This window comes from Lagopus muta, chromosome 13 (genome assembly GCF_023343835.1).
Source record: "Lagopus muta isolate bLagMut1 chromosome 13, bLagMut1 primary, whole genome shotgun sequence".
Lineage (NCBI taxonomy): Eukaryota > Metazoa > Chordata > Aves > Galliformes > Phasianidae > Lagopus > Lagopus muta.
In genome coordinates, this window is record NC_064445.1 from 12,932,221 (window position 1) to 12,949,342 (window position 17,122).

Below are 17,122 nucleotides of genomic sequence, written 5' to 3' on the forward strand. Positions count from 1 at the left end.
ACTTGCTGTGCATTTTGTAGCTACTCAGTTGCCCACGATACCTTTTGTTTTCCATGTTGACATTGGATCTCTTTCAACAATGCTAAATTTCATGAAGGCGTGATTTTTAAATAAAGTAATAAAGGAACAAGAAGAATAGGGTTATCTGAAAACATCTACAACCAAGATTTATAATCTGTAGTCACTGAGACCCATGATCTGTACATTACTTGTCTGTGAAAAGTCTGCTGAGAGCACACCTGCTTGTAGGTGGCTTCCATCTGATGTAAAGTAGTCGGCTTCTCCTCTTGAATATACATTCAAGGTTTAATCTGTAGGCAAGAAAATGACAAAGCAACATGCTGGAGCTTTAAAACTGTATTGTTTCAGGGCCTGTCAAAAATCCGGAAGGCTGTATGGTAGTGAGTTAGTTTTTCAAGGGAAAAACTTCAAGACAGTTGCTACTCTCTGAAAAAGCAGCTCTGTGACAGCATCAAAGCAAAAACAGGTCACATCTTTTTTTCCCGGCATTCAGAACCAGTGAGGAAATTAGAGACTTGAAAGGCTGGTCTTTAATCTGTGAGCAATACAGAAAATGTTGAAAATTGTAGCATTCACAAACAAATCCTAAAATGCTAACAATCTTTTTATTTCTCTCTCTCACATACAAATTACCAAAAGAGCTGTGCATCCACAAACTTACATGGTCACACACTGAGATTTAAACTTACAGCCAAACCAGACATACAAAGGAAGTACAGTTTCATTTATATACTTTGTAAGGACTACAGAAACACACAGACTAACTACAAAGAGCTGTACATCAGCACAAGAAAGAATACAGAATAATTGCAGGGATATAGCCGTTTGAGTGCAGATCAGTGCCACTTGAATTAAACCTGGCTAACCTAAGATCTGCTCTTGATAAGGACCAATGTCAAACAATACTGAGAAGCGCTTAAAACCTTCTACAGTGGTAGCTCTGAAACAGCATGCTCACAGAAGTTCTGACCTATGTCAAGTAAAGGTTGCAGTATGCTCTGAGACACGAGGATTTAAAACATTGGTAATGGCTTCGAAGTCTTTTGCAACAAGACTTGTAAAGGTTTTTGCTATTTGTAGAACAGCCCAGGGCTGGAATCGGCTGGTATATATGCCAACATACCATAGTCTAACATTTCTTAGAACTCCAAAGGATTACATGGACATTTCTGCTTTCTGCCAAATATCAGGAAAATAAATTGTATACTGATGGTTATGTTTTCCATCCTAATTTTTATGTGGATACTTTTTTTCCCCTGATTTGACTGGTTTCAAGTCCTGGCCTCAATATTGTCCTGTAACAATGAAATCTTCAGTCTAATTATAGGGTAAAAATACTTTCTTAATCAGTTTTCGTTTTCTGCATTGAATTATCACGTAATGAGGAAGGATAAATATGCCTGTCTGTTATAACCTGTTTGAACTACTCTGTATACTTTGTTTTTCATCTTCTGAAGCCTAAATTGAACAACTCTAGCCTTTTCATTAGGTAACTCTGAAATCAGTTTCTCTGCTACCTGCAGTTGACAGTTCAAAAGTGATTGTTGTTTTCCAAGCAAGGAGCCAAAATACAATCCTAGCAAATTGCTTTAAAAATAGATGTGAGATGAGGACCTTTTCACAGTCCTTTACATGCATCCTATCCTGGCACAGAGCCCCAGGGCTGATTTGTCCAGTCAGCATGCAGAAGGAAGCTGTGCAAATCTTCCCTCCAGGAAGGGGAGGCTTGCTGATCACATCTATCCACTCCCACTGTTGATTAATTATTGGCAGAAAAGTTTAAAATGTCCACCTGTTTGTAAATGTTTTAAGACCCATCTTCAAATCAAGTTAACAAGCTCAGGCTGTTATGTTCATGAAATAATGAACAGTTTGGAAATTTCAGAAGCAATCACATGTCACATTGAAATTCTATCATGTCTCAGTGCCCTCATATGGAGGAACAGTTTAAAACTATTGTTTTTAGTTGCCTCCTTGAGAAAAATGTGAATTCATGTATTGCACCTTCAGATTTAAATGGGAAGTCCCTAGAAACTCATCTGCCAGTGATATATTGATACCATTTCCTTTTAAAAAGTATTTTAAAAGTTTTTAGAGTCCTAAACATTCTGGCTACAGTACTAGCAATACAATCCTAAGTACATTATTGCCTTTTTATGTGTTAAATCAGCAAAAATAAATGCTAAAAAAGAAATAATTCCTCGATGTTAAAATGTCTTGAACTCCGTTCTCTACTGCCAGAGAAGTTGTGTGTTTACAACCAGCTCTTTCATGTTACCTATTTACATCTGGCTGCATCTGGCTCAGATAATGCTTCTGCTTTTACAGCTGCGTTACAAACCAAGTTAATTTTATAACTGATGCACTCAATTGTATCCAGTATTTTGGCTGTAATTATGACCTCTGCCTAAGCAACTTTCCAAAAATTGCCACGGCAAATTAACTAATAAGAAAATTAATATGAAGAACATGTTTTGGTTCTGGGCTGTTGGCGCTTTTTTGGCAGAGGGAAAGCATTCACTTCTTATGTTCCTTAGTTCATTGCTTGCCTTCTTCTCTCCTTTCTGTCTCTCTCTCACATTCATCCTGGAATAAGCAATGTTTCAGAGGTATGGTAGTATTCAGGAGGAAAAAGAAAAAAGGTAATTGGAAATGATCTGTACCTACTAAGGAGCAGTCAGAACCCCTTTAAATATTATAAGAGAAGGATGTTACATATCAGTGCAAGGACCTGAATTACCCACAATTATCCAATTCCAAAGACCTGTTATCAAACTTTAGCTCAGTACAGCCCACATACCAGAAACCCCCAGAGAAAAGCTGATATCCCAAAAATATCTCTAGAGAACAGTCTAAATCTGTAGGGGATCTCATAAGAATTCGTTAAAAAGCTCTGTTCTGATGAACTCAGCTTCAATCGTGAATCCTGACTGATAGTGGGATCCTGATACTTTGAGTTGAAAAGTACTTGTTGTGTCTTTGTCTGGTCAATGTTTATAGGTAAAGCATTAGTATTAGCAGGTTTGAGTTTCAAGTTTACCTCAAAATGATTACAACGTAATTCACCTTTATACCTGTGTTATTTCTTTCAGTACAACGGTTCACGTCCAAGGGAGGAATGGGAAATGTGGCACCCGACTCTCATTGCAGAAGCCCTCTTTGCAATATCCAACATTTTAAGTTCTTTGCGTCTCATATCCCTGTTTACAGCAAATTCACACCTGGGACCCCTGCAGATTTCTCTGGGACGCATGCTGCTAGACATCCTTAAATTCCTTTTTATCTACTGTCTGGTGCTTCTGGCTTTTGCCAATGGACTGAACCAGCTTTATTTTTACTATGAGACCAGTGCCTCGGAGGAACCCAACAACTGCAAGGGGATCCGATGTGAGAAACAGAACAATGCCTTCTCCACGTAAGATGTTCTTTCCTGTCTGATTTTGAGGACAACTCTGACTGTCCCCTGTTCTTACCTGCCTTTGCATGCTTTGTATCACTGCACCAAAAGCAACTTTATTTATTCATTTGTAAATATCAGGTGAGCTGCTTAACTGTGCAGGAAAGGTGTGAGTTAACTGGGGCAGACATTCTGCTGAGCTTTGATGTCAGAAAGCCTCTTAGGTCTGGAAGTGAGAGACAATCATTTTAGTTCTGGTCCAGAGAGTCTCTCTGCATCATCCTGCAACTGAAATGTTATTACTGCTGCGTTCAGTTTTGGCATGTGAGAAAATAGGTATCCTTTCGCTGCAATAACTGTTTTGTCTTATTCTGGGAGAAAGGAGGGAAAGCTAAACAAAATGTAGAAATCAAGAGATGAACGTAGGAAAAAGCTGTATTAATAAATAATGTGGTAGAGCAACAACAACAACAAGCTCATCTAGGCCATTTTTATCCACACATGATGTTGCAGGCTCCTCTGATTCCCTTGCAGCAGGGTGAGACTAAAATCACATCAAAATCAATTTTGCTGCAAATACTACTACATTACTGAGATGCTGGCATGGAAATTGCTGTGATGACAGCTGGCAGGGCTGAAAGTGATAGCACATGCTGAAAAATAACGTGAATTGTCTCTGTGATCTATTTGTTTTAATTACTAATAGTGGAAATAATTATAATAATCAGCCCCCCTCCAATTGTTCTTGCTGCTTGCACAGTACTTAACACACAACAGGAAGAGAAATAAATAAAGCACCATCTAGAAAAGGGCCTAAGCCCTGCAAGCAAGCAAAACAAAACTGTTGTCCACCACGTCAGGCAAAATTAAATAAAACTTGTCATCACGCCCAGTAATTCTCCACTCTTCTTCAGCTGAAGGCTGGAGGTTAAAAAAAGGATTTGTGACATTGCATTGTTATCAAAAGCAAAGACAGCTTAGGCCACATGACTAGGTTGGAAGAGGAAAGGCTCTGGTACTATCCTGTAGGCTCCATTCTTACAAGAAGAGGGAGACTTTCTAAGGATGAAGTCCAAACTCACAAGAGGTGTCCTGGTAGGCCAGGTGTGCTGCTCTTCTCCACTGCAGAGGAGGAACACCACAGACTTGATTAACTTTCTCATTAAACTCATCTATATCTGGAGGAAGTGAATGGAACTGCACTGTGCTAATGAAAAACAGAATTAAAGACTTCAGTCTTTTTTCTGTCTTAATTGCTTTGAATGCTCCAAAAATGCATTGTGCTGCCCTTGCAAAGGAGTTAAATAACAAATGCTATTTCCTTATCTACATCTATATTGATGCAGTAGCCAGAGGGAGAAATGCTTGGCAAGCACCATGTTTGTTAAGTGACAGCTTCTACCTCAGGAAGGGTCAAACCCACGAAATTTAGGACTGGAGTCTGCTTTTCCCCAGAGCGACAGTGAACAGATGTGTTCCAGTTCTGCACTCTAGTTTGGACCTGTCTCCATTACAAACTAGTTTTCAGTGTTGGCAGATTAGTGAAGGAAGCAACAAGAGGATCTGACTAAAGAAAAAGAGCATTTGTTCAGCAGGAATGAGAAAAAAAAAAAAAAGATCTGTAAGTCAGTAAGAAGGCACAACATCTTTGGAACTGGAAATGACACAGAACCACTTAACAGAAGGAGTATGGATCGGCTTCAATACAAACCACAATTTCTCCCACCCTACCATTCAGTTTAAGCCCCCTGCCAAGGAGAACAGAGCACAGGAAGGAAATTGAGGGGGCTCAGCCTTTATGACAGAGGTTTGTTTAAAACAGAATCGCAGTGGGAGGGGATCCATTAGGACTGAGGTCTGCTGGCAGGGGACAGAATGCTCTGCAGTTACTTTTTTGTTGGAGCCTCGCTTAAGAAATTTATTTAACGTATTCTTAAAAGTTTAAATAGTCATTATTAACACCCCCAGTACAAGCTGACATTTGGCCCTTGAGCAGATGCACAGCATGGGTGAATGGCTAAGAACGAGCAACCTGCAAAACAGAAAATTACACCGTTGTGCTGGAGAAAGCAAGCACGACTGCAGTGAATTCAAATCAGAGATGGTGTTGCCTCGAGTTTGCTCATAGTTCATCCCTAATGGAAGAAAAAATGTGAAAAGCTTTCAATCAGTCCCCTTTGATTCCTACCAGCATTTCTAGGCAGTCACACAATAAGATCTAATTTTGTAAGGGAAGGAAAAGCAGGGCGTTGTTCGTGTTTGTACAGCTTGTTTAAAATGTGACACCTATTTACTGCTGCATTATTTCCTATTGCTCCCGGAGGAAGGGTTTAATGTTTTTTTGGTGTGGAAGTGTTCGGCATCACAAACACAGATCATGGAGAAGTAATATTCCTTTGTGATAGCAATGAGGTGAAGTCATGAATAATTTAAGTTTTATGCTCTGCCCTAACCATCCTTTAGAAAGCGGAGTGCCTATTGCTTAATGTAAATGTACGTTTAGCACTGTGATCCTGGTAGATGGAGAAAGGAGAGGATAGAGGAAGAGGAGGAAGGGAAGGAAGAAGCCATTACACCTGACTGTCTGGGAGGTCGTTCTCATGAAGGGTGACGCTGACAGCTGGGATCATTTCCCTGCAGTGACTGCAGGAGGCTGGGAGAGTTCCTGGCAGAGATGGGGGCACCTGTTCTTCCTTAGCTGCTCAGGAGCATGTTGGAGCTCTGAGATTTCTCCTGTTTGCTTAAGGTCCAAAACATACTCGACAAGAGAGTGCAGTTGTATTACCAAAATTCTTTTCTTAGAAGTAGTATGAGCCTCACCTGAAACACTTAGTGAAAGAGATTGTGGTTCTCACCTGTTACCAAACAGGGACAAAAGACAAAGTCTTATTTCTATTCAAAATTGCAAAAACCAGGTGCTGTTTACACCTGCTTTCTCTGTGTACATGCCTACAGGCAAATATTGGGTGCAACCTGGTCCAGTAATAGTCATGGTTATAACTGTGAATTCAAGGCAATGCACAAATCACATAGAAGGTTTATTTCAGTTTCATATAACCATGACAAGAACCTCAGTTTCTCCTGAGCCTACACTCCAATCAGTACTTCTACCACCAGTAGTTAAAATAAGATAAAAGACAGTGACTGCTCCACTGTTCATAATAGCAAACTGCTCAGCATTCTTTGCTTAATCCTTATTATACCATTACCTCGCTTATTTAATAAGCCCAATATCTTGACTTCTGGGAGAAAGGATTTTTGCTTTAAAGAATCTTTGTGATTTTGGCCAGTGAAAACCTATGTTCACAAAACATAAAGAAACTAAATCCCCATGTAAAGCATGGCGCTATGTATGGAGAAGATGCACACAGAATTCAGGAGAATGGATTCCTGGTTTGTAACGTATCTGAATTTATTTTTATTGATTTTTCTGGTAAGAGCATTCAAAAATATCCACTGACCCTAGGCCAAAATGGAAACTCTTAAACAGGCATATAAATGTCATTTTTTTGATGATATAAATGCCACATTTTTGAAAGCCAAAACAAATGATGCCCAAATAGAGCAATTATTTAGATTGCTGATTATGTATTTGACGTGATTGCAAAAGGTCACTTGTCTGGCTGAAGCAAACAGAGACCTGGGATGATCTCATCAGCTGTAAAGCATGGGAGGTCAGGTCTAGTTCCTCTATGGATGGAAGACTTCAAATGAAGAAAACCTTTCAAGCTGAATTAATGTGATGACTCTCTTTCATCTGAGTCATTACTGATCAATTGTTGCAGCATGATGTTGAGGGCACTGCACTGTGGTGGGTGGGAGCTACTTCACAAACAAGCCATCACAACCAGTGTTTTTGGCCACGTGCAGTGCTGTCAAATGGGGTGTTAGAACACTGGCCTGGTTCACTTGCAGTCAAAGTAATGACAAGCTATCAGCCTATCCTAGTGCAGAGGTTCAAGTGGATGTGATTTCTTGCATCTCTCACCTTTTGATTCCCTGTCATAGAGCACTATTTAACTACTACGGTCATGCAGAACTAAAGCATGGACTTTCTAAGCATTTAGTTTATAGACATGTTAATGATGCATGCACTGCTTCAACAGTTATATCTATATATAACAGCAGTAACACTAGCACTCTGTGCCAACTTTAATTAAAGGGAATATACTGTGTTTGTTCTTGGCATGTATATAGAGTAGGAATAGAACCTCAGGTTTCTTCATGGCGATTAGGCTGTTGCATCTCACATGGATATGGTTCTCAAACAGGTGGTGAATTTTATTGATGTGATAAAACTCTTGCAGTCATTGGCCAGTGGGTCCCTGTGGCTGGAGTGCATACAGAATAAAGGGCACTGCTGAGCTCTGTACTGTGCTGATGCTCTCCAGCTCCTGATATTGGTGTATTCCCCACCTGATGTCGGTGCTCCCAGTGATGGAGTGCTTCCAATGCTACCAATAGACCTCTCACACCAGGTGACACCCATCCTCAACAAATCCAGGGTTCCTAAAGGCATTGATTTCCATTTCCCAGAACCAAGCAGCCAAGTAAAATTCTGTTTGTTTGTTTTTCCAGACTTTTCGAGACCCTCCAGTCTCTCTTCTGGTCTGTGTTTGGACTGCTGAATCTCTACGTCACCAATGTGAAAGCCAGACATGAGTTCACAGAGTTTGTTGGGGCCACTATGTTTGGTACCTACAACGTCATCTCTCTTGTCGTGCTGCTGAACATGCTCATAGCCATGATGAACAACTCCTATCAGCTCATTGCTGTAAGTTATCCAATTCTCTCTTTGCATTCATTTTTTACTACATGCCTAATCTGTGTGCCTGGCTGTGTGTTTCTTCTGGGATGCTGAGGACTGCTGCCCCCATTTCTTGACCAAAAATGATACGGATTTCTGTTCACTAGCCTGAATCATGCTCGTGGAGGAGATTTTGCTCTGTTATAATGTTTCTTATCTGGAAGAGGCTTATCACCTGTGTTCTGCCCTTGTCTTCTCTTGTAAACTAACTTCACCAATCACCCTGTCCTTAGCAACTGACTACTTAGGAGCAAAGAGGGCACAGAAAGGGAAACCTTCCCACCACTTCCTAACACATTTGGTTCTAACTTGCAAAATTTTTTTGGTATATTTTTTGCTTCTCTCCTACCACTGCTTTCTCATTTGAAGGGATATGTATTGGGCACCCAACGTGCAATTTCTTATTCCGTAGTCTTCCCACTGAAATTAGATCATTTCCATCTGGAACTCACAACCAGTCTCCTGGCAGCTAACTCTGTAAACCTGTAATGTGAGATTCCTGGGTAGCCTCAGTGCTGGATGGATCTGAACTGAGGCAGCTCATGGCTGCCAGTTGGCCGTGGAGCCATTTTCAAACTTCAAACTTTATCTTCAGTCAAATGTTCAGAATTCTACTCTGTTTCTCTACTGTAATTGCATTCTGTGTGCCTAAAACCAATCAGTACTTTTATACTTCATTCTGTCAACAGATAGAAAACTAAAGCAACATGGCTCTGCATTTTAAAAGTCTTCAGGTGAGCTACTTAGAAACAATATGGAGCAAAGCTCAAAGTTGTGTGAGCAGCACTAAGGTAAACAAGTGGGTGCTTCCAGTTCTGACGCCTCGTAGGGTAGGCTTAGAGATAGTGAGCTGATGAAGAGGTGTATCACCGTGACAGAAACAGGTGTTAGGAAAATCGTTAGGAAAATTCCTCAGGACAGCTAAAGTAGAAACTGCCTGCTCTGCATTCTACGACTGTTGAATTTACTCTAGAACAGGATGGAGCATAAAGCAGAAGAAAAGAACAGCACCAGCTCTGCTTCTGCTTCCATTCCCAGTTTCTCTGGGTAAACGTATGGGTGAACTCTTTTGCTGGCTGGATGCAAAGCAGAGTATTGCGTTGTCTGTTTGAACAGCTTACACAACAGCTGGTGAATACCTGCTTGATCCACGTGGCTCCTAAACACGGTTATTTGGTCAAACTGAGTACAAACCCAGACAAATTGGTGATATTTTTGAACATCTGATCTTTGCCACATTCAAAAAATGAGAGAAAAACTGGCCCCTTGACCTTCCAAACAAGGAGGAAAGCAGCTTAGCACAAAGGCATCACTCCTTTATAAGTCTGCTTCAGTGCTTAAAGAGCCTTCTCTTTGTTCACTGCTACTCATCACATTCCAGGGAGACTGGAATGAGGGGCGGAAAACAAAGATGGTTTCTTCAGCATTTTCTCCCATTCCCCTTGCTTTATTGTCATCAGATAGGCTTGTCACCGACACAAAGCCTGAACCTTGGACTGGCCTAATAATGAAGGTATTTGTTATTCACTGAAATAGAAACCACTTGTCATTCTTTTCCCAGAATAATTTGAGTGATGCAGTGAGACAGCCCCACAGGACTTAGATCCATCACAATAGTGGCACATCTGAAAGTATATCTGGGAGACCGGTGTAACAGGTTGGAACCACGAGGCAGAGCCTAGCAAACAAGCAGCTCCTCACAGTAGTGCTGGTGGGAATGCTACAGGATGCTACTTTTTTGACACTTACCCTGCCATACTGCAATGGCTACTGAGAGCAGTGACCTTCGGGAAAACAAAAGACTGTCAGTCCCAGCCCCTGCTGGCATGTTGCACTGAAGCTTTGTTTTCTGAAACTGATGTTCCTGTGTGCTCATAATGTTCTCCTGGAGACAAGTTTGCTTCATGTGCTTTTAAGGGCAAATATCAATTAATTTCTTCACTGAAGCAAATGAATTGTTAATAAATGCTGAGCTTTGCAACCGTAGGTCATTTTTCAACCTCCTGTAGTCCACCCCCCTCTGAATCACAGTTGGGCGGGTTGCTGAACAGGGCGATTCCTCCTCCTGATATTTATATCACACTGAATGCACATTGAGTGATGGCATTCCAGGGAGAGAGGAGGAGAAGGGACATGTCACCCTTGGAGTGGGGTGAAGGTCTCCTAAAATGCAGCAGGAGAAAAGCTTCTACCCCATGCAGGGCTGCAGAGAAAGAAAATAAGCTAAGGATCAGGAATGAGAGTGCATCGGTGCTTGTTCATTTACATACGCTGGAGTGGTCAGGACACGTCAATTAATTCCACTTGTTAATAGGCCAGTGGCACTGCTGCTGTGTGAGCATTCTTTCTCCCAGAACTAAGTCTGTCAATCACTTCACAGCAGCTTTTATTCTGGTTTGCTTTTCTCTACTGTCTCATTGTATGGGAACTGCTGAGTCACGGCCTGAACCTCTGATTGATCACCTGAGGTGAGCCATGAGTCAGCCAGAGGAGCACAGGTGAAGGCAATTCACTGTGCTGCCACCCATCCTGGACCTATTTAAGAGCTGGCCACCAGTGGGGAAGGTTCTCTTCTGGAGATCTGCTCTGCTGGAGTTTTGTAAGTGAGCCCAGGATAGGGGTAAGCTTTCTATCTATTCTCTTTTTGTTATTGTAAGCTGCTTTGCCTAACTCTCTTGTTTATTTTGTAATTGTAACATCTTAATATTCATTGATTATACACTCATCTATCCATGAATTTCTGCTGTGAAGTTAGAGGAAGTAGAATCTGGGCTGTTCTTTCCCTGCTCTTCATCATGCCTGCCCAGTACAAGAGGTAGGGCTTGAGAGTTTGTTAAGGGCTGTATGCACCCAATGTGACATCGCTGGGAATCTATGCAAGGTAGATCAAGGCAAGCAAAGGGTAAAACATCTACAGAGCTTGGAGGGACTCCTGACTCACAGGAGGAAGAGTTGTTCCACAATTTTTTTTTTTAATTTTTTTTCCTAAGCTATTTCAGACTCCAATAAACATACTTTTCTAGGGATACCCCAATGGAATTTCAATACTGACTTTTTTCATACATGATGTTTTTTGCTTTTGCCAAATCATTGTCAGTAGTGGATTAGAGGAGGCATTATATTTCACAGAAAAGTAAACAAAATCCACACACACAATGAGATGTCCATGCATTGTGGGCTGTTTCAATTTGTAAGGATCAGAATTTTCTATGCAAGCAGCACAGAATGCAAGTGGATGTCATGCGCTGCTGGGTCTCTCATCAGAATACCTTTCCAGATGTGACAGAAATACCATCATTTGATGTATGCAAGAGAAATATGTCATGATGACAAGAGGAAGGACAATGGGACTTATCTGGGAGAAGCCAGGTGGCTCCATCACTCATGAGTAGCATGCAGTAACAGAGTGGGTAATGAGGAGATTCTATGTGATAGACTGTTTCTCATAAAATTGCTGTCTCTTTAGTTGTAGAATCCTCCTGCTAATTTGTAATATTTTCAGAATAATGTGATTGTGGGTGCTGCTGACACCCAAGCATGCACATCTCCTATGGTCTCAGGGCACGGGGGTATTTTGGCCTTTCTGATGTAGAGTGGTGCAGGTGCATCTTGCCCAGATTTAATCTATAAGTAATATGTATTTTTTGAAAGCATATTCCCTATGGCTCCATGAGATTCTGGGAAATCACACAAGAATTACTCACTGGAACTGTACCAACCTTTCTGACTGTACAGCCACAGGAACAGTGGGGACAAGTTTGATGGAAGAATGGGATCTAAGATTCATTCTGGAGGAAAATGATAGGGCTGTGGTCTGGATTCCAAGCAGATTAGAGCAGTAAGTGGTACACAACAGCACTGCAGCACTAAGCATCCCACTGACATGTTTAGGAGAGATGCAAGCCCTTGCAGCTTCCAGAAGTTTTAGGAAAGAACGGAGATACTTCATGCCTCAGAAATAGCATCACACCAGAGCAGGTCTGGGAAAAATCATCCTTAAATACTACTGCTGTGCATGAAAATGAAAGTGTTACTTTGGTACATTTAATTTTCTCTTGGTGTTTTGGCTAAGAAAGAATTCTACAAATCCCAAAACTTAGTTTAAAATACACAGCTGGACAGTCTGTGCACACGGCAGCGTGTGGGGTGGTAGGCTGTCCCACTGGAGAGGTAAGACCAGCTCTAAAGTTCACACTAATATTCAAACCTGTGTTAAGCACTGGGGTGTATTTGTCTTGTAAGCTGTTTCAGAACCATTAATTTAAATTTCTTAGTCAAAATTGAGATGTGTTTGTTTTTGAACTCTGTCTTACGGCAGGAAATGAAATTAAAGCCCTTGTTGTATGAGCTGGGATTAATATCTCTTGGAGCTTTTTATGGAGCAACAAAACAACTGGACTCTAGAAAGAGCGAGTTAAATGCCTCTCCTTTGGCTGGCAAGCTGAATGAAGTACTCTGCCATCTGTTCCCCAGTTTTACGGCCCTCTGGTGCTTGAGCCAGCCCTTCACATGCTGCTCCTCACACCTGATGTACAGCCCCATGCTCTAGGTGTGGGTAATGTGCTCACTTCTTTTCTCAAATCTGCAGTGTGCCTGTACTCATCCACATCTCTCTCACTGTGCTCTCGAAACTCACTCATGCCATCAGTAATAATGAAATGAAATCACTAACTCTCCTGAACTTACCCAGTTTCTCTGTGACATCCGGACAGCTTTCCACTGCTCCCCACTTCCCTCCTTGTGGCTGCAACACCTCTTCTGAGGAGCAGGACTGTCTCCACACGCTGGGTGCAGCCTCTAGAATTTGTAAGGGTTGTGGAGGACTCCCAAGGGATTCCCGTTTGAAAGTGAAGGGAAATGCACTGCAGCAACGATGTGCTGTGCTACTGCCATGCAGCAAGAGGCCTGAGTGTGAAATCAGCCCTGTAGACTGGCAGTCAGCTTAATTGCTTTTTGTTAGCAAGCTGAAGGATTCATTTGAAGGTGTAGAACTGTTTGTCTTTTTGCTGGCTCTGGCCTAATTACATATAACCCATGGACTTGAATCAAGTTGTTAATATTCGCCTGGTGTTTGCAGAGCCTCTAAATGGAAGTACTCCATGTGCTCTGACTTCATGTGCAGCATCTTTCTTCTGCTGTTAAAACAAGACCAAGCAGATTTTCCATCCTAGGCCCAATCATTCTGCAAGGCCACACCTGTACATGTGTCAGCAGGATTGAAAAGTGGATGCTTTCTGTTGTTTTTAATCTTCATCTCCCTCTGACCGCATGTGCCAGAGTGTCCACGCCAGTCTGGAGCTTATTCAGAGCAGTGGAAACACTACAATTAAGTAAAGAACAAAAAGAGCTTCCAATGTGCCGATGAACCCTGGTTGATCTAAGATATTATAGGGAATTTGCTGGCATTTGTGTGGGTAGCTTTTGTTTCCTCTGCTGTAGTTAGCACACCAGTGCCCCACAGGACAGGTCAATAATTCTCTGCCCATTATGTGTGAAGCAGCACAGCAAGGTTTGCTCTTGCTACATGATAGAAATGGAAGTATCCAGATGGAACTACAGAGGTTGCAGCCCCCTGCATTATCCCATCTTTTATTTAGAGCTGACAAGCTCAATTAGCATGATCTTCTGCTTCTGCATCAAGGGGATTTTTTTTTTTTTTTTTTTTTTAAAGCAGAGGAAAAAAGATGAACTGAAAGAAATGGGAGAAATATTTTTGAGGGAAGAGCAGTCAAAAATAAAAGGGATTTATCCTCTAAACTCTCACCTGACAATGAGCAATGGGAGCAGCTATATCCTCTGAACCATGCCTTTTTGGATTCCAGTGCTTCATGGATTTCCTCCTCAGTATACTGAAATATAGCAAATAAGATGATGCTAATTACGCAGGTGAAACAGGATGCATACATTTCCATCCAATTAAATGGGAAGATGTCTGTTAACCTGGGTGCAGTGCTGGAGGTCCTTGCCTGCAGGTCTGTGCCCATAGGGCTTTGGTTTCCCCATGGCTGCAGACCCTGCTCCCAGGATCTGTGGGAGAAACAGGGCCTTCATCTCTTACATCAGTGCTGTGTGTCTGGCTCAAGATTCAGTTAAGGGATTTGAATGATCTCATACATTTATAATGGTTCCCTTTCTTTTGCCTCAAGGATATATTTAAACAATCAGAATGCTTAGCCCTGGTTTTTCTTTTTTGAGCAATTTTTCAATTTTTGGCAGCTAAGCTCCTGCACTCTATTTAAGCACCTATGCATGCTGATGTCTGGAGGTGTCAGCAGCTGCTTCTCCCACTAGTGGCTATGACCTTTACAGACTCACTAACAGATGCAGTCTGTCTCCACTCCTGCTGAAGATAGGCAGGTCATGGCCAGTTACAGGAGCAAAAAATTAGAAAAGCATTTGGTACCCGAATGGTTTTATTAACTCTGAAAGTTTGGGGATGTTCATACTATTCTTTTTTGGTACTTAAGGATGGAATCTAAAGCTGCAGATGTATGTGTATAAAGAGGTTGTTAAGCCTAAATTGATACTGAGGCTCAGGGACATTCCTGCAGTACATGAAAACAGTTGTGGTCAGATCAGTAACGAATGTTCTGTTGTCGCTGCCTTTCCTGGTTAGCTGGATGAGACCAGATATTCTCCTAATACTTGTGTGGCACAGGAGTTGGTGGCAAAGAACATCAGCTGTATTTTGTGTAAAATCATAATTGGAGCTCAGATCTGAGAATTACAAAGGGCTCAATCTAGATAACACATAAAATAAGCCACTGGGGCTTTAAATGCCTGCGGGAGTAGCTGACACCACATTTCCTGGGTGAAAGCACACCCTTGTGACAGCACAGACTGGATCCTGGGATCTGAGAGTCCCAAGTGGATCTGAACTGGGATTTTGTTTCTTGGGACCGCTTGCTCTTATAGGAAAGAACAGTTACAGAGAAGTACGTGATTCTCCTTTATATCTGCCTCTCAGCAGTCTAGCAATAAAATTCAGGGTATTTCTTCTTCCTTTGAAGACTCAAATCCCAGGTTGATCTGCTATGCAGAAAAAATGAATGTGATATTCTGGAAATAGTGTGAGCAGAACTGAGTCTTTCTCAGTTCATTTTTGCCATGGTATGTTAATGTGGTCATCAGTGCTCAAGTACTACAGGTTAGATACAGTTTTTCAGCCCACCATTTCTCCACGGGCACGTGTGAATTACTTGATTTTGACCTGGCTGGAGGTAGTTACCATTATCAGCACAGATACTCCTTATCTCTCTGACTTCCAGTTTGAAAGGATGTCCTTATCAGCAATGATAAGGGAGAGAGTGGATGACAGGAAGAACAAAGCCTTACTGATACCTCTCTCATTGTTTCTTCTTGCCAAGGTTCTTAGAGAACTATTTGTCTACATGACCTTCACACTTCTCTATTTGACTATTAATATAAAAGCTGAACTTTGTCAGAATATGACTGAACAGAAAAGAGTAGATTCAAATAATTTAACTGCACTAAAACCAGCACAATCTGCAGTTCTGTGTTCTCTCCAATACGCTATTCCCTGGCCTTCTCATTAGTTATCATTGTTTCCATCCAGTGTGCTGGTGGGAGATTAAAGGTAATTGATGAAAACCTGAATACATTGTGGAATGTGGTACACTGCAAGCTATAATAAAAGTTTTAATTATGAATATATTCTGCACATGGAAGATATAAATAGAGATGCTCAAGCATGCGTTTTCCTAGTACAGACAAACTGATTCCCTGGAGCTGGGGAAATCAGTACAGAGGTGCATTTTTGGGGAAAACACAGCTATGCAACAGAAACATCACTGGTTCTTCTCACTGCCCAACAGGCCCAGAGCATATCTGGGGCAATACCCAAGCACAGAGAGAAAAAATTCTCAGAAGGACTTTATGGAAATTCACTGGGACCCATCAGACTTAACCTTGCCCGGAAAGAATATGTGCTTGAGAAAGCAAGCAGCTAATACTGAGGTGCAATCAGATTTATATGCTAAGTCCTCGGAAAAGATTTGATAGCTCCTAATGCAGGAGTCCCTGTGAAGATGGTGAAGATAACTTACATTTTCTTCAATATGGTTTAAAGCATTAAGACTACCATTCCTGTGGGCATTTGAGCCACCATGCTTCCTCCCATGTTGCAGCACCAGCACAGGCTGCCCTGCTGCCACCAGCCTGTGGCAGTGGACATTACTGGGGCTGTGCAGTGCAGCACGCAGCTGAGTGCTGCTGAGAGGCTGCAGTCCCCTCCTGCTGGCAGGATGAATGCTGTCTGGGCAGGGATGCAGGTGAAGCATCAGTCATGCCAGGTAGGGGTGCTGTTGTCTCTTGCACCTTTTCCACCTTCTTTCCCCTCCCTTTCTGTTTCACTGCTACGTCTCATTTTCTTGGGGGGGTCACATTGTCTTGATATGTCAGCTGCTTTATTCCTGTGCATAAGAAGGCACACTTTTGGCACAGCTGGGTCCACTGGGCACTGAAAGACACCATGCTGCTTCCCTGCCAGGTTCTCCTGGAGTGCTCACATCTGGATGCACTATCGTGTGCATGGTATAGTGCTGCAAGGGTGTCTCAGCAGAGAATTCCCATGCTCTTCACGTGACCTTGTGTCTTCAGAAACCATGAGTGGTTTTCTTCTCCATTGCAACCAGTGACCAATTCCCCTTCTATATTTTTCCATCTTGTTTGACTATGCTCCAAATATGGTGTCCTTTATCCATCTTGTGACATGGAGCAATTACTGTGCTGCATGTCATGCTGGCCATCTCCTTGATCTGTTTGAAGTGATCTTGGAAGACATTGGAGACCTCAAAACAAAATCTTTTCATAGCTCTTTTTGTTAGCATGTTGTGCTATGGGGCACCACAGCTAGGCTTTTATCAGGCATTCAAGTT

At 41.9% G+C, this 17,122-nt stretch overlaps 1 protein-coding gene across 3 annotated transcripts in view; it reads left to right on the forward strand.

The window, feature by feature from the left end:
* The window catches only part of TRPC5 (transient receptor potential cation channel subfamily C member 5), a 97,275-nt gene that overhangs the window by 66,856 nt on the left and 13,297 nt on the right, over positions 1 to 17,122 (forward strand). For all 3 annotated transcript variants that reach the window (XM_048960078.1, XM_048960079.1, XM_048960077.1), the window contains 2 exons: positions 3,114 to 3,436; positions 7,997 to 8,192. In XM_048960078.1, the coding sequence (XP_048816035.1) occupies positions 3,114 to 3,436; positions 7,997 to 8,192 (519 nt within the window). The remainder of the gene's footprint in view (positions 1 to 3,113; positions 3,437 to 7,996; positions 8,193 to 17,122) is intronic.